The sequence below is a fragment of the Perognathus longimembris genome, chromosome 26 (assembly GCF_023159225.1).
Source record: "Perognathus longimembris pacificus isolate PPM17 chromosome 26, ASM2315922v1, whole genome shotgun sequence".
In the NCBI taxonomy this organism is placed as follows: Eukaryota; Metazoa; Chordata; class Mammalia; order Rodentia; family Heteromyidae; genus Perognathus; species Perognathus longimembris.
Window position 1 is genome coordinate 353,860 of NC_063186.1, and position 17,796 is coordinate 371,655.

Below are 17,796 nucleotides of genomic sequence, written 5' to 3' on the forward strand. Positions count from 1 at the left end.
TTTCAGATTGCATAAAGTACCAAAACCCTCCATGAAATTGTTTACATGCTGTCCTAAGGACTCCAACTAGAAGTTAGAGAACAGAAAGAAGTTTTGAAAGGCTGCTCTGCCTTGTGGGAAAATGCTTGACCCAGGCAGTACAAGGAGGGTGGCCAGGAGGGAGAAATGGTTGCTGCACAAACATAGCCACATTCAAGACACCTGTCGAATCAGGGTGGGATGGAGAGACACCAGGAGTATATTTTAACAACAGATCATCTCTGAGTGACCCAAATACCTGTTGTCACAGAACTGGAATTGCTTTCATAAAACAGTAATGCATTAAATGAGCATCTCTAGAATGGACCAATATGTGTGTGTGTGTGTGTGTGTGTGTGTGTGTGTGTGTGTGTGAGAGAGAGAGAGAGAGAGAGAGAGAGAGAGAGAGAGAGAGAGAGGAGAGAGCACATTTGCATGCACACACTGGTATCAGGGCTTGAACTCAGGGCTTCACATGCTTGTTGCTCCCCGATCATAGCTCATGCTCTATCACTGAGCCATACCTTCAGTCCCACCCAATATGCTCTTAAAAAAGAAAGCTGGCATCTCACACCTGTCATCCTAGCTACTTAGGAGGCTGAGCTACTTAGGTTGTAGTTTGAAGCCAGCTGGGCAGGAAAGATTCCTATCTCCAATTAACTATCCAAATACCCAGAAGTAGAGCTGTAGCTTAAGTGGTAGAGTGCCACCCTTGTGCAAAAACAGTCAGGGTCAGCACTGGGTCCTGAGTTCAAGGCCTAGCACAAAGGGAATGGGAGGAGAGGAGAGGGGAGTGGAAGGGAGGAGAGGGGAGGAAAGGGGAGGGAAGGTGGAGGGAAGGAAGGGTATTAGTTCTGGAAACGAGTCCATGATCCTAGTCATTGTTTCCTGCATTATACATGAAATTCGTCTGCAGCTGGTTAAAGGCCACAACTGATCCTGGAACCAACCCTGTGCATCCTGGATCTGCTGCCATCAGAAAGGTAGACAGCTTCAGGAGTCCTGTCCACTCAGGGAGACTCACACAGCAACATGGACAAAGTGCTGTTTACAGGGAAGAGGCAAGTGACAGATACCAGAGCACTAGCTGGGCTGGCTTGCTGGTGGCAGGCAGCAGAGCACATCTCTGCAACTCAGGCCAGCTCAGAATTTCTAAACGCCCAGTAGATCTGTTTGGGGATGGGCTGGGACCAGGCCTGAAGCTTTCAACTGAAAAGATCAGATGTCAAGCTTCAAAAATAGAAGAAGGGAAGCAGGATCCGCCCCAGGGTCAGTGACCCCCCAGGGGGGCAGTGGCCCCCTAGGTGGACAGTTGGCCTGAGGGCTGAGGCCAGCACCCCACCTGGAGCCTCTCTGACCTTTTTCTCTCTTTTCAAAAGCTTTAAAACCTCTCCTAGCAGCACACTCTATTTTAGAAAGTAAATCTGGTTGTTCCTGCTAAGATGAAGAAGGCTTGGAGCCTCAGAGGCAGACGCAGTGTGTCCCCCCCCCCTATTCCCACAGTGTCCCCTCTGTCCCCACAGCACCCCTCCATCCACACAGCATCCCACTGTCCCTGCAATGTCCCCTCTGTCCTCACAGTGTCCCCTTGGCCCCCTGAGCAGGAAGTGGGAGAAGACAGTTAGGGACACCTGACCGTCCTCCCAGTGGAAGCCCAGATGCAGTCCCTCTGAGCACCACAGCAGCACACTAATCTTCCTCCCCTCTTCTCATGATGACACAAATGCTGTGGTCACCTGGAGGAGGAAGCAGGTGCCCCACCACCCTGACCATGGGCACCACAAGCAAGCCCAGCACTCCCCAGCTGTGACCAGCACATCTGCCAGCAGCCAGCACTCCCATGAGGACACGGGGTCCCTGCTGGCCTGGGCTGGCACTCACTGAGCTGCAGCCAGGCACCTGTCCAGCATCCTGCCCGTAATCACTGGCTATACTGTAGTCACCGTGTCTAGCTCCTTCTGCGGTTTCCATGCAACTGAATGCACTATGTGTGTCTCACTCACATGGGTCCAGGCTGAGTGAGCAGCCAGTACCGGTGGAGAAAGGCAATAACCTCAGAACTGGCAGAGCAGGTTCACTTCCAGACATAGCCACTGCCCTTCCCCAGGTCTTCCCACCCCACAGCAGCACAGTGGTGGCCAAACCCCAGGTGTAGATGCAGCTGGGACTGCTCTGACATGGGTGTAGATGCTGCCAGGACTGGTCAAGGACAGACACACCTCTGTATCTGACAGAGCCAGGCCTCCCATCTCCTTCCTGCATGGCCTCTGGCGAGTCTGTAAATCACACTGAAATTCTGTATCTGATGAGACACAAGCAATACCTGAGCTCTCCCCATGCCCCCTGAAGCCCCAGGGTCTCAGTTATCCTGGGCAAACTTGCCAGGAGAGGCCATGTAAGGTCAAGGCCACCCCTACTCCCCCAGCCTCACATCCCGGGAAGGCTTCATCTCTGCTCTTAGTATGAGATTCATTCTTCAGATAACTCCTGCAGCTTGTCCATTTAAATGGGTGCCACAACCCTCACTAGGAGCCAAAGCTATACCTGTGGTTTGCGCGTTGCAATGTTTGGATTTCAAGGTATTTTATATGCCAGGGTGACTCTGATTCTTGGTTCACTTTTGAGTGCATCTTAGTTACTCATGTACTTGTTCACCTATCTTTCCCATTACCAATGTATCAACTTTTCAGGAATCACATTCACAGCAGGGACAGGCAGTACAGGGACAGAGGGCAGTACAGGGATGGGCAATGCAGGGATGATAGGCTAACCCAAGTGTGCCTGTGAAGAGAGACTGACAGCCTGACCACAGAACAGATGGGTGAGAGGCAGACACCACTAGGGGCCACTGTGAACTGCCATCCACAACAATCACACAGGGAGCTGGTGTTGCTCCGAACGCCCTTCTGGACCTTTGTCCCAGCCTCTGTTGCTCGAGTCACCTGTCTCCACACAAGAGGTCTCTAAGGATAGTCTCTGTCACTCTGTACACAGGGGCTGTCTCCGGATGGACTCTGTCACCCTGCACACAGGGCTGTCTCTGGATGGATTCTGTCACTCTGTACACAAGGGCTGTCTCCAGATGGACTCTGTCACCCTACACACAGGGGCTGTCTCTGAATGGACTCTGTCACCCTGCACAGGGGCTGAGTTGCTGAGCATCCGGACCTGTGGCTGTGTCGGTCAGGAGATGTTCCCCACACTCCATGCTTCAGAGTTTCCACTGCTCACCATCTGGGATTGAGAGATTGCCTTTAGGAAGGGCTGATCACCATCAATAATTATATGTAGCTGTGAGTATTCTATTCTCTAAAACGACCCTTGTCATTTGATTGAGCTGTTCTACTCTTGACGATTAAGTCCACATAAAGGATCAATAAGGTCTCAACAACATGATATGCCATGCTCATAAACAGCAAATCTCCACATAGTAAAAGCATACAGTTCAGTCAACTAAAATACAAGGACCTCCAAATCATTCCGATCTCACAGATGGATGAGCAGAGAGAGAGTCTGCCACCTGTCCCAGGTCACACAGCCAGGGACAGTGGACAGACTTGGAACAAAGCAGCATGGGTGTGGAGGCCAGAGCTGGGTCTATTCCAAGAGCTCTGCCCTCCTGAGCTATTCTCTGCCCTGTCAGGCTTTTTCCCTCTGTGGTCATAGCAGGAACCACATCTCACTCCCCACCATGCCCCATACCTGATGCAGAAAAACACACTATGCACTTGTTAAACCCAGAAGAGTGGTTTATCAGTGACTTGTCCAATCATTAGGAGTTATGCTTCTCCCTTCAAGACTTCTGTGTAAATCAGGACACATACAGAGCCAGAAATATTCAGAGTTAATTGTGATTCTTAAGAAAAATAGTTTTCTTAGCTGATTCCCTTTCCTGGTTTAGGGTTGCTAAATAATTTAAATGACAGAGCTAAAATTTATTTTTAATATGACTTTCTAAATATGAAATCACAGACCATTTCTCATCATTACATTATTGGGAAGCAAGGATCATGTAATTTCTTACTTCCTTTTCTATACAATGGGTACCTAATAAATATTAAATAGTGATGCCACCATTAAAAGTTTGAAACTATAAAGAGGAAACAGAACTGCCTTATTAGGGTGAAGATGATTCATGGCTAGAGATAGGACATAAGGATTTAGTACACCTTTTATGTTTACAATAAAATGCTACATCTGGCAGACACAGGAGACCGCTGGTGTGCCCATGGGTTAGGCCACCGAGGCTCGCTGAGATACTGGTGTCACCACTCCAAGCCTGAGGTGGGCACTGCCAGTTCGCTCAGGGCCTGGCCATGTTCTCAAGTCTTTGCAATATTATAAATAACCAACCCTTCTGCCCAACCACTCTGTCACAATCCCTCCATGTAGCCTGTGGCCTGAACCTTGTGGCACTCCTAGGGTTTCATATAATTCAGGCTCAGAAAGCAACTCCTACTGCCATGCTGATACCTCACAAAGTTAGCAGAAGCAAGAGCGCTTTTGCTGATAAATGCTATTTGATTTTGGTAAACACCTTTGTATTTGTCAGGGTTCTCCAAAGAAATAGAACCACTAGGGTATATATGGACACACCCATTTGCACACACATATGCGCACACATGTAAGTACACACACATACACACATCTGCATGTACTCACATTCACACATGTACATACACATGCATGTATGTGCACACACCTACACACACGTGTATGCTTGTGTGCATGCACGGACATGCATTCATGCATAAACACTGCCACCCACCCCCACCAAAGTGTCTCCCACTAATTGCCATCTCAGATGCTTTGATACAGGTAAGTCATTGAAAACCTCTGCTTACAAACCTGTGTCTTGAATTAAACATTCATGGCACCTATACAATGACGAACAGACACAGAGCGTTCCGCCTCTGATGAAAGTTTAATCGTGGTCCACCAGCCAGGGCACTCCATGAGCCCAGAGCAGCAGCCACAGCCTGAGCTCCTGCTGGCCAAAAGAGGGGTGGGTGCCCTTCCTGGGGTCTCTGTCCAGCCGCCTGGCCACTCACAGCCGGACCTTGTTCTCACCTAAACAACTTCTGTCTTCAAATTCCTCCTCCTAATGGATGTGGAGGCCTCCCAACCCGGGTCAGAGGAGACAACTAAGAAACTTTTATTTCTGGACAAATGGAGAGAAATCTTTGCTTATCCCAGGTGAGAAACTCCATGCTCTGCACACCCCATTTTGCAGAAATGGGGGTGGGCATTTAAGTAACAGCCTTTGTGCTTGCTTTATGAGAACTTTCCACTCTGGGTTTCCATTTCTAACGCTTCCTGTTGGTGGCAGTCACCTCCAGCAAGGCTGGTGTTGGGGGGGGAGGGGAGGGCGTGTGGACATGAAGTTGGAACAGAGTAGGTCATTTACTTGTGCTCTCTTCATTTACAGGTTGGGAACCAATAGCACAATTCTTCAGGTAATTACTTTCTCAAAGCCAGTGTGTTTTCGTCTAGTTGCTTCTTCAAACTATCACATTAACAGCATAATCTGCATTTATTCCATGCACATAATGTCACTCAGGCAGTGGCATTTAACGTGCAAAAACATGAAACTAGAAAGCTTTTCCTTATCAACTTGTCTTCCTACATTTAAGAGCTACTCTCACCATTAAGAGCACCATATGGTTATTATTTAAGAAAAAAGTGCAGTAATATTATACTCCAGAGTTCCTTTATGTGTAAAAAAAATACTGGTATTAGAGACAGAGAAAGAGAATTTTTAAATTAGTTTAATTAAGCTTAACTAAAATTAAAACAAGATCACCAACTCTGTTTTTTGGGGGGTGGCTTTTTACACAGGATCCTAATGGCAACCCTAGACCCACCAATGAAAGGGAAGACAGGCCATGTCTCCCTTGGCTCAAAGGAGAAGGACTCTTGCCACCCGGCACCCTCTGCCCTGGTCCCACACCTGCCAGCCTCTCCACAAACCTGAGTGGCCTGCCCATCTCCCTGACAACTGCCATGGTAAGTACAGCTCCTCAGTTAAAGATGAAAGGAGAGGTAATCTTAGCTGCTGTCATGTGAGACCATTACTGAAGATAAGATGGTTGTTCCTGCTAAAAGGAGACTATAATTGATACGAATTCAAGGACTGTGGTGATGGCAGTATGGCAATCTCAAAGTATGTATTCACTTCCTCAACCTGACATAAATTGGAGGAGAGAATTACATTCTAGACATCACTTTTTAAGGTACAATAGGTCAGACCATGGAAGTACTTTGTGATGGAAGATACTTTGTGACTGAAGGTACTCTGTGATGGACATTATTCCATGATAGAAGGTGCTCTATGGTGAAAGGTGCTCTGTGATGGAAGGTATTCTATGATAGAAGGTACTCTACAATAGAAGGTACTCCATGGTGGAAGGTGCTCTGTGATGGAAGGCACCCTGTGATGGAAGGTACTCTACAATAAAAGGTACTCTGTGGTAGAAGGTGCTGTGTGATGGAAGGAACTCTGATGGAAGGTACCTCATGATGGAAGGTACTCTATGATGGAAAGTACTCTATGACAGAAGGTACTCTATGGTGGAAGGTACTTTACACTAGAAGGGACTCTATGATGAAAGGTACTCTGTGATGGAAGGTATCCCATGATGGAAGGCACTCTATGGTAGAAAGTACTCTATGACAGAAGGTACTCTATGATGGAAGGTACCTTACACTAGAAGGTACTCTAAGAAGGATGGTATTCCATGATAGAAGGTACTGTATGGTGGAAGGTACTTCGTGATGGAAGATAGCCTGTGACAGAAGGTACTTTATGGTGGAAGGTACTCTGTGACAGAAAGTACTCTTTGATTGAAGGTACTCTGTAATAGAAGGTACTCTATGACAGAAGGTACCCCACAATAGAAAGTACTTTGTGATGGAAAGTACTCTATGACAGATGGTACTTTATGGTGGAAGATACTCCATGATGGAAGGTACTCTATTGTGGAAGGTACTCCATGACAGAAGGTACTCTGTGATGGAAGGTACCCTGATGAGAATGTTTTGGCCAGGGTTTAAGACAATCAAAAGTAACAATGGCAGCAGCATGAGGCCCTGGATGCTGGATGGAATCAGGGCCCACATTTCTATGCCCCCAAATGGGCCCAAGGCAACCCTCCCTGGTTTCACTAAGAGGGGTGAGTAAACAGTCCTCTGGCTGATTGATTCACTTCTCCCTTGCAGAAGCTGAGACAGAGCCTCTTTGGGAACATGGCCCAGGCCTTCAGCTGTGATTGGAAGAAGGCTCGATTCACATTCCACCGTCCTTCTTCCGACCTAGCTTTCACTTTGGAAGTCACAAGGGTAATAGGAAATTTTTCCAGATTTCTAAACAGCTAGCTTTTCTAAATCCCCAACTCAATTTCTAAATTCATTATCTGTATTTTTCTTCCTGTCTACACTTGTAGGAGTGCATATTTTCATCATAATCATAGTTAGAAACATATATATAAACCGGGCACTGGTGGGTCATGCCTATAATCCTACCTACTCAGAAGGCTGAGATGTGAGGGTCTCGGTTCAGAGTCAGCCCAAGCAGGAAAGTCTGTGAAACTCTTATCTCCAATTAACTACCAAAAAGCCAGAAGTGGAGCTGTGGGTCAATAGTAGAGCACTAACCTTAAGTGAAAAAGCTCATAGACAGTGCCCAGTTCCACAGTTCAAGCCCAGGACCAGCACCAGAAAACAAACAAACAAACAACAAAAAGCATATATAACTTAAAATTTACATGAAACCGTAAGAGACAATACAGACCCTCACAACATTGTGTGGATACAAGGAAGTCCCAGCCCAAATCCCCCGTCACTCCCCAACTCCTAGTATTACCACTTCTCCCCAAGCCCTCAGCATTCCTGAGGGGGCACCAGGCAGGGATGCCACAAACCCACATCAGTCACGAGACCCTGAAATTCCCTATCTCCTGCCAATACCAGCTGCCAGGAAGCAGGGTTATGGCGGTAGAGGGGGTGGAGGGGGACGGCAGGTCCACAGGCCCCAGTCTGAGGCGCCACAAAGAAGCCTCCGTTGCAGGCTATGGGCTGCTGTGGTACAGGCCACAGCCCACATGGAGGGCGGCCCAGGCCAGGTTCAGGGAGGGCAAAGACGCCTGTCTCCAAGGTTCCCTGGCCACGCTGGCCCCTTCAGCCTTCGTACCTCACCATCACCCCCATTCCAGGGAGGTGCTGGCAGCATCCAGATGGCTGTACAGGGCTCTATCCTCAAGTACCTGCTGTTCATCAGGAGCAGGGCAGACAGCAGTGTTCACAGGTAAGACTTTAGAGGGGGCTGCTCTTCCACAGGAGCCTCCCTATGCTGATCACCATGGCTAAAAATGTCCCATGGCCTCCTGAGGCAGATACCACTGCGGGGGGGGGGGGGTTCATTTCAACACAGGGGGGCGGGGTGTCATCACAGGGGGCTGTTTCCCAGGCAGAGTGTCATCTCAGGGGGTTGACCTAGAGTCACTGGCAGTGGCATCTGCAGGAATAAAGCTGGCAAGTTTTATGCTCCACTGCACCCTATGAGGGACATGAAGCTCGGGCTCCACGTGTACTCGCTGTGCTCCCACTGTGCGCCCACTCTGCACATAACCTAGGGTTCTAAGAAGAACCAAGGATAAACACCCTGATAAATCAAGAGTCCACTGCCTTAAAGTAGGTTGACTGACAGTTTGAGTCACCATCTAATATTTTTTAACAAAATCAGCTCAAACTTAATTGTATTTACTTTAGTCTTAGAAATTAGCAAACCCCTATCAAGTACAGTCTTAAGTTAAATATTAGAGAGAAGAGGACTCAGTAAGAAGCAATATCTTCCTCAGGCAAGGCAAGTTAGCGGCCTGGGGAGAGCATGGAATGGGCTGGAGACAGCAAGCTCAAGAGCTGGGGACCCCAGCAGGGTTCAGGACAGAGGATGGAGCCTGGGTACCCAGCTAGCAGTCAGGTTGAAGATGGAAGATGGAGCCAGGACCCTGGCTGGAGGTGGAGATGCAGGATGGAGCCAGCACTTTGGGCCCCGGGGGACTGAGGTTGTTCATCCGCCAAGGACCCCATGCAGGCACAACCAGGGTACTAGGCGGTGTTCTTACATCCCAGGCTGACAAGAGCCCAACACCACATGTTCGGCAGGGGACACAGGGCCTCAGAGCTGGCACAGAGCCCGCCTCATCCTCTCCCACCTCCTGTGTTGCAGGTTACACATGCTGAGCAGGCAGGAGCAGGAGCAAGCCCTGGCCATGGCCCTGGCCGACATCCTGTGGGCAGCTGGGGAAGCTGGGAAGGCCACCGTCAGCCTGGCACCTGAGGACATGTGTACGGCCTCCTCGGGAGATGACTTCATGGAGAGGGTAGGTGCACATCTGCCTGTGCTGTCCTGTGAGACGCCTGGATATGTGGTGTGTGCATACATCTACATGTGTGCGTGTGTGCACATGTGTGCATGTGTACATGTGAGTACACTGCACATGGGTGCACATGGGTGTGCATGCATAGTCATGCAGGTGCTGCCCCATCAAGGGCCTGGTATGGCAGGAACACCCTCCAAACGGGTTTCCAAGACTCCAAGGCCCTCAGTGATCCAAGCAGCCAGCCTAGAGAGTCTCCATGTAAAGTTCACCTTCCAGAACCCACCATGATTAAGAATTTCCCACACCTGGACAAGAGCACTAGCCTAGCAGGAGCAAGGTCCTGCACTTGATCACTAGCACCACACACATACACATTTGCACATGTGCACACAAACAACATACCATATCTGAAACAACATAAACTGTGATTCCATATCCACTAGCTTAAAAATAGGTGAGTTCTGCCTATCCAGAGGAATCTACTCATGGTTAAAATGGGATCTGAACAGTGTGTGGTCACCCAGCTTTACCACACAGGTTCACACCATGTCAGGGAATCTCAGTCCGTATTGATATGAGTGTGCAAGGGGAAGCTGGGGAGAAGACCGGCCACATATGGACATCTCTCCCAAGCTCCATTTGCCTTCTTGTTCATTCCTGTCCCTGCTCTGACTTACAGCTCCATCTGTTTGAATTTCCTGAGAAAGAAGCCATGGAGAAATTCATCTATGATCACATACAGTGTGTAAGTACTTTAATGCTGAGCTATGCCTTTATGCTGCACTCATCGTACAGGTGTCTTCTTTCGGTTTTAAAGCATATTTCTAACAAGCGTTTGTTAAAAGAAAGAAGAAGGATCATTTCAAGGGCTAAGGAAGGTCTAGACAAGAAAGTGAAGCCTGTCTCTCCTTCCCACAAGCTGGAAAGAGATAAGCCCACAGAGGCCCACCACAGTGCCTCCCTTCCCTTGTCAAGTGAGGATGAGGTTTCAGAGGGCATGCATGGGTTTTCTAGTAAGAGAAAATGTCTTGCCTCATCTAACAGATCAAAAGCAAAGAGTAGTAGAAAACTATAGGACGCTGCCACAAAGACCAATCATGCCAACTTCAAGTACGGTTTTGGCCTTAGTCAGATCCTTTCACCACCACCACCCCTCACAGGCTGCACTGGCCCAAGGAGGGAGGACCAAGGAGGGAGGCCACAGGGAGTGAGCCCTCTCCATGGCAGACTGCCTGGCACGAGAACCACTGTGACCTCAGTCCAGCCCAGGCAAGGCTGGCACCACCTCCTGAGTGACGGGTCATTGAATGCTCCTGCCAGAGCGTTCCCAGCCATTGGTTCCCCTGAACCAAGCCCATTCACTCTCAACACACAGAGATCAAGTTGGGGGGTCTAAGGGATGCAGGGGGGCCAGAGACCTACAGTGATCAATGGAATCTACACCCCTTAAGATCAGTCCCAGCCTCCCCAGTGAGGATGAGGCTGGGCTGTCAGGTCAGGAGAGGTCTGACTGGAACGAGAATGTGGTCAGGGGCTCGCCTTTCTCTCTAGGAGAAAGCCATTTTTACAGACATTCAGGGACCACAGCACATGGTTTAGAAAGAAGAGAGGGAGGAAAAGGTAGGTGAGGAGTGGTGAGCAGAAAAATGAGTGCCTTCTAGAAGGTGGGCACCCAAGAAACCGAGGGCTCTCCAGGAGCTCAAATGGACAGAGACCTGCTCTCACTTCTCTGAGCGCCACTGAGATCCCTGCTAGGCCTCTGGTGAGGTGAGCCATGTCTGTGGCATTGCTAGGGAAGAAATGGGAAACAAATACACACAGGCTCTTCCATTTGCCTTGGACCCACTCTGCCCATTTCTCACTCACACACAAAACAATTGTCTGCCACAAACAAGTCATGGCCCATGATCTGGAGAGAATCACTTGGTATAGGAAGCCAGAGAACCAAAGGACGATGGTGCTGTGGGCAGACTAGAAACTCAAGAGTGTGAGTGAGAGCCCAGAGCTGAGATTAAGGGAAGCAGAGGCGGGCTGTCCTGTCATCCAGCGGGTCTCAGGCTGCAAGTCCTCTGACTCATGCTCCCTTTCTCCTGTGGTTTTTAGGGAAAGCATTTTTTTTTTGCCAGTCCTGGAAATTGAGCTCAGGGCCTGGGTGTTGTCCCTGCTTCCTTTGCTCAAGGCTAGCACTCTACCACTTGAGCCACAGAGCCACTTCTGGCTTTTTTCTGTTTATGTAGTGCTGAGGAATGGAACTTAGGGCCTCATGCATGCTGGACAAGTACCCTACTACTAAGCCACATTCCCAGCCCAAAAACACTTTTCTTTTTCAAGCAGTTCAAAGGAGAAGGAAGCCATGGAGTCATCCTGTTTCTTTGCAGCCTAGTTTTCTCCAGAACATTTGAGAGGTAAGCTCTCCCAGAGTTGATTCAGAATTTTTCAGGGGGTTGGCATCACCTAGTGATGGACTCTGGTTTTAAGTATCTCCGCTCTGGCTGGACAGGTAAGAGCTGTTTCCTTAGTGGACACACCTCTGCGACACACTCCTGCTGCTGGCTTGTCCCTGTGAATGGGCCACAATCAAACATGCCCTCAAATTTGTGTTTTGCTTCCATGACACATGAGGTCATGCTCTTGGCATATGGGAATATGTGTGCCAAGACACAGGCCTGCCCTCCTGCAGGCTCCAGTGTAGGAAGGAGAGGAGCTAGACCTGAGACATGGGTGAGTCCTGGGTAGCTCCTGACATGTCCAGTAAGGTCTAAAGACAGCAGTCTTGGCCCAGTGCCAGTGCTCATGCCTGTCATCCCAGGAAGCTAAGTTCTGAGGATTGCAATTCGAAGCCAGCCTGTGCAGAAAAGTGTCCATGAGACTCTTATTTCCAATTAAACCCCCAAAGAAGCCAGAAGTAGAGCTGTGGCTCAAGTGGTAGAGCACTAGCCTTTAGTTTAAAAGCTCAGGAATAGCACACAGGCCCAGAGTTCAAGCCCTAGGACCAGCAAACACACAAAAATAAATAATCATAAATAAAAAATAATCATAGTAAAAATAATCATAAATAAAAAATAATCATAATGGGTCCTAAGGAAGGAAGGGTCCCGGCAGAGAGGGTGTTCAGAGATGGCTGGGTGCCTGGAAGAAGCTAGCTTCCCTCAGGGAAGAAACAGGCCTCCTGTCTTCTGTGGGGGGAACCGATATGGAGCTCCTTCTCCTAGCATACAAGATGTCTGTGACCTTTCCTAGAATATGAGATGGTGTGACCTCTCCCCTTCACCACCTGTCTCTCGCTCCGCAATCCCCTGGGTCACTTCCCTCACACCTCCAGGCCCCAGTCCTGGAGGATTGGAAGCAGACCGTGGCCCAGTACGCCCACTGGTCATGGCCCTGCCGCCTCACCAGCGTCCTGACCATTTGCCCCTCCCTGCAGGCTTCAGAGTGACCTGGATGCCACGACCACTCACCTGTTGGAACCCAGCACTAGAGGCTTCCTATGCAGGCAGGTGGGTAGGACACCTCTGCTTCCAGCAGCAGATCTGAGTTAGGCTTGTGTCCCAAGTGAGCACAGCCACCCTTCATCTGAGTGCTCACATTTCTTTTGGGAGACAAAGATGCGACTGGGCACCAGTGGCTCATGCCTGTAATCCCAGCTACTCAGAAGGCTGAGATCTGAAGGTTGTGATTCAAAGCCAGCCTGAGTAGGAAAGCCCTTAAGAATCTTAGCTCCAATGAACCATCAAAAAAAGATGGAAGTGGCACTGTAGCTCAAATAGTAGAGTGCCAGCCTCATGTAAAAAAAAAAAGTTCAGGGACAGTGCCCAGGTTCTGAGCTCAAGCCCTAAGACTGGCACCAAAAATAATAATAATAATAATAACAATTAAAGGAGGAAAATGAGGGCAGAGGAGGGTATTGTTCCTAGGTAAGGCTCACTTGTTTTTGCCCTACCAAAGGCTAAGGCTGTTATACAGAATTCATTCATGAGAAACAGAGAAGCCACATCTCAAAAGGTCGAATTGGGAGTCTTCATTAGGAACCTGGTGACTGCAGGTTGACTCCTGTCTCAAAGACATATGGCCCAGTTCAGTGCTTGCACAAAGCTTTTAAAGACAAAAACCACATGTTTTGGGTGGAGATCCAACCAAACAAAAGCAGCCAATATAGGGGAAAACTTAGGGACAAGGGAAGCTCTCCATCTAGGGAAATACTCACCAAATTTTGCACATAGTGGGATGCTCAGAGGCAAACAAATTGGAGAGCATTCTCAGCAAAGCTTTCCTGGAACTAACAGCATGGCCACTGTAATTCACAGAAAGGCCTCGCTCACCTCCCAGGTGAATGAAAAGCCCCCTCACCCAGCAAGGCACCTGAGTGGCTGTGAGAACAAGCACAGGTTACTCAGACCCGGTCTCCTTATTTTGATATATTTGTGTTTTTCCGGAATTATGTCAGTATAATTTCATCCTTTCCAGTTAAAAAAGTTTATTTTAGTGCTTTTTAACAGACAATCATTTCAGTGCTAACTAAAGTGTACATATCTATAACTCCTGCTTCCCAGGCAGCTGTGAACTTGATTCTGACTGGAAGAGCAAGCCCCCAAGTCATTGATGGCTATGCAGAAGGGGGGTCTCAGGAGGTACCCCATGGGGTCCTGACCCGCAGTGACATCGGCTACCTGCAGTGGAGCAAGGACACCTCCGAGGGCCACAGCCTCCCACTAGTGAGTGCCACCCAGGACAACCAACAAGGTCACACAGTGATGCTGTTTGAAAGTCCATATACAGAGGCAATTCAACCCCAAGTCTCTCTTCCCCTTACTCCATTCCTGTGTACCTCTTATCACTGCACACACACACACGAACCTGTACACACATACACACCCTAACAGGCATGTGAACCCACACATGCATGACATGCACACTTGCATATGTGTGCAAACATGAACACACATTTGCACACTCACACATGAACACACACATGCATGTGCATGCTTGCACACATGAACCTACGCATGCATGCACATACACACTTATATGTACATATACTCACATGCACATACACACACATATTCACTCGCTCCAGTCTAAACAGAAACATGTAAGCTGTTTGCTTCATATTTTATACTACACATCTTTAGTGTTTATAGAATACAGATAACGAAAGTAACGTGTGCATTTAAAAAAAAATTGAAATGTACAAAGCCAGGCACTGGTGGCTCACTCCTGTAACCCTAGCTACTCAAAAGGCTAAGGATCGCTGTACCAAGGCAGCCAGGGTAGAAAAGTCCATGAGACTCTTCTCTCCAATAAACTACTCAGAAGTGATGCTTTGGCTCAGGTGGTAGAGTGCTAACCTTGAGCACAAAGAGGCTCAGGGACAGCGCCCAGGCCCAGAGTTCAAGCCCCAGGATTGGCAGGGAAAAAAAAGAATGCACAAATCTCAGGAAAGACCCTTTCTATCCCAGGCAACCAAAGTCATCCCTTCTTAGGAGCAATTACTATCCGAGTGCTAGGTGCCCTTTCTACACTGCAGCTTCACAAATTAACATACGCATCCCATTGCCAAGAGGTTTTCATCAAGATACTAAAATTCCTGTCAAAAGTATCCCAGCCCAGGGATTTATGGTCTCTGACAACCGAAGTGTCGATGGTGTTATTGGCATGCACAACTAGAGAATGAAGCTGTGATACTGCAAAGACAAATGAGCAGCTGAGCTCCTCCTGAACCCCCAGAGCAAAGCGGCTTCCATGGCATCTCCATGGACACACTCGTCCTGAGACACAGAGCTGGCAGGCACACAGACACACAGACACACGGACACGCACACACGCACCTGCTCAGCACTGCCTTAATCCCCAGCATCCTGCAGATAGCTTCCCTGCCCCCAGCAAGGTGCCTTCACATCCCCATCTCCATCATCTGCATCTTCATCATCTGTGCTGCAAGGCAGTAGCTCACCACAGACTACTGCATAGCATCTCTGACATAGGCCTGATGGTACCAAGAACACAGTGACTGACTATAGGAGAATTTTATGTATCGCATACAAACGTGTTTTGAAAGTTTCCTTGCTGCTCCTTGAGTTTGTAATCCAAGTGCATCACACAAAAAAAGGAGTGGCAGTGAGTCAGAGTTCTGTCCTAAAGAGTGTCCCTCCACCTCAGCACCAACTCTTTGTCCGCAAAATTCCTCAACATTTTGTTTTAGTGAGTTTTTTGTTCCTTTGTTCTGTCAGTTGTGGGGGCTCAGATTCAGGGTCTGGGTACTCTTCCTGAGCTCCTTCACTCCAGGCTACTGCTCTACCACTTTGAGCCACAGCACCACTTCTGGTTTTCTGGTGGTTCATTGGAGTCTCTGGCCGGCTTTGAACTGTGATCCTCAGATCTCAGCTCCTGAGTAGCTAGCTAGGATGACAGGCATGAACCACCAGTGCCTGGCAGCTCATTTATTCTTTTTTTTTTTTTCCCTTTCAGTCCAGGGGCTTGGGACTCGGGTCCTGAGCACTGTCCCTGGTTTCAGGCTAGCACTCTACCACTTGAGCCACAGCACCACTTCTGGCTTTTTCTGTTATGTGGTACTGAGGAATCAAGCCCAGGGCTTCATGCATGAAAGGCAAGCACTCTACCACTAAGCCACATTCCCAGCCCCCAGCTCATTTATTCTTTGCCTCACCTGAAAACCAAACTGAAAATTTTCCATCCTTTCCACAAGACCACCACACTTTTTAATATAGTCCACTAAGAAAAAACACAGCCCCCACAGCATCCGTAGTGCAGACCACTGGCGATGATGCCTCCTCTGCACTTGTCCACACCCCACACAGCCTTATGCGCCATGAGAAGCCGTGGGGCTGCCTCATGCCATGCGAGGCACCATCCACACACCATGTGTCCCCCCCTTCTAGGTGGGCAGCAGGCTGAAGACACCCAGGTTCCCTCTCTGGCTCTGCAACATCAACGGCCGGCACAGTGTCCTTTATTGCACAGACAGACAGCTATTATCTGACTGGAAAGCAGAGCGCATCTTTGATCTGCACTTTTACAGTGGCCATCCCTCACAGAAGCAGCCTGTGCGTCTTACAATAGGTGAGCATTTCAGACCACAGGAACAGAGCCCCGACATACTCAGAGAAGACCTGGCTGCCCTGTTACCAGCCTGTGCCTGTTCCCACCCCAAAGCCTTCTTCCAAGACCTTTTATCTTGGAGTGCAGATAGTTAATGCCTGAGGAAAGACATGCAAAGACAGAGAGGAGAAAGTTTCTCCTGGACACTCCTGTCCTCAGTGAAACCCCAGGTGATCATTTAGTGACACAGAAGCCATGCCAGGCTGGGCACCCGGCTCATGTCTATTGTCCTAACTGTTCAGGAGTTGAGATCCAGAGATCACAATTCAAGGCCAACCCAGGTAGAAAGGTCCTCAAGATTTCTTCTCAAAATAACCAACAAACAGCTAGACTAGACACATGGATGAGGTGGTAGAGAGCCAGTTTAGCAAGCAAGACTAGGAAGCAAAAGGCCCTGAGCTGAAACCCAGATACAAGAAAAGGAGGAGTAGAAGGGAGTAGGAGGGAAGGAGACACAGGCGGACACCAGTGTCGCTGGTGGGCTGGCCTTTCAGGACACAAGCGGACATACAGTGGCATCCCTGGCCTCTCAGGACACAGGCGAACACACCACAGTATAACTGGTGGGCTGGCCTCCTGGGACACAGGCAGATACACTGCAGTGTCACTGACAGGCTGGCCTCTCAGGACACAGGAGGACAATTCAGTGTGCACTGTTCCTCTGCAGACACTCATGCCCATCACTGGGAGCAGGAGCACGGTGCAGATGGCTCAGGACGACGGTGCTGTCCAGTGGAGATGGTAATCAGAACCAAGTGGAGAGAGGCCACGGTGGACTGGAATGGGGCTCTCCCTCTATTCTAAGAGAGAGCAGGGAGCAAGTCTCCAGTGCCAGAACTGCTGGGTGCAAGGACCTAGTGCAGGGGCCTCTTCATGGCTATATCCTGTGGAAAGTGTCCTGATCATGTTTTCTCTTTGTGTCACTCAATGTTAGGGATTCCCAGGTCCTCAGACCAGGGTCACAGGCCAGGAGACTTCCTCTGAGATCCTTTCAATTGTCCCTTCATCTTACCCAAAAGATAAACCAGATCTCTCCTCCGTGTGGTCTCCACACTCGCCTTTTCCTGTAACAAGTCTTGGCTAGGCCCACAGAGGCGGTAGCAGCTTCCATCTGGGAACTAGGTCACTGGCAACGTGGGAGTGTAATGTAGGGGAGCCAGAAGTGGGCCACATTCTCTCCTGCAGGAACCGTTCACACACCTGCATGCAAGTCATGGAAACAACCGAGGCTTCCTCAAGTGTGAGGCAGGGGCTGCTCCTGGCAGGCTGGTGGCTTTGCCAG

General features: G+C 49.1%; 1 protein-coding gene across 1 annotated transcript; it reads left to right on the forward strand.

Annotated features, from left to right (window-relative positions):
- The first annotated feature begins 5,122 nt into the window (after positions 1-5,122).
- Mindy4b (MINDY family member 4B) lies at positions 5,123-17,318 on the forward strand. Its single transcript, XM_048334437.1, has 11 exons — positions 5,123-5,214; positions 5,447-5,474; positions 7,237-7,356; positions 8,229-8,320; positions 9,245-9,398; positions 10,078-10,143; positions 11,733-11,803; positions 12,823-12,895; positions 13,949-14,110; positions 16,295-16,475; positions 17,182-17,318. The coding sequence occupies exons 1-11, from the start codon at positions 5,123-5,125 to the stop codon at positions 17,316-17,318; spliced, it is 1,176 nt and encodes a 391-aa protein (XP_048190394.1).
- The last annotated feature ends 478 nt before the right edge of the window (positions 17,319-17,796 follow it).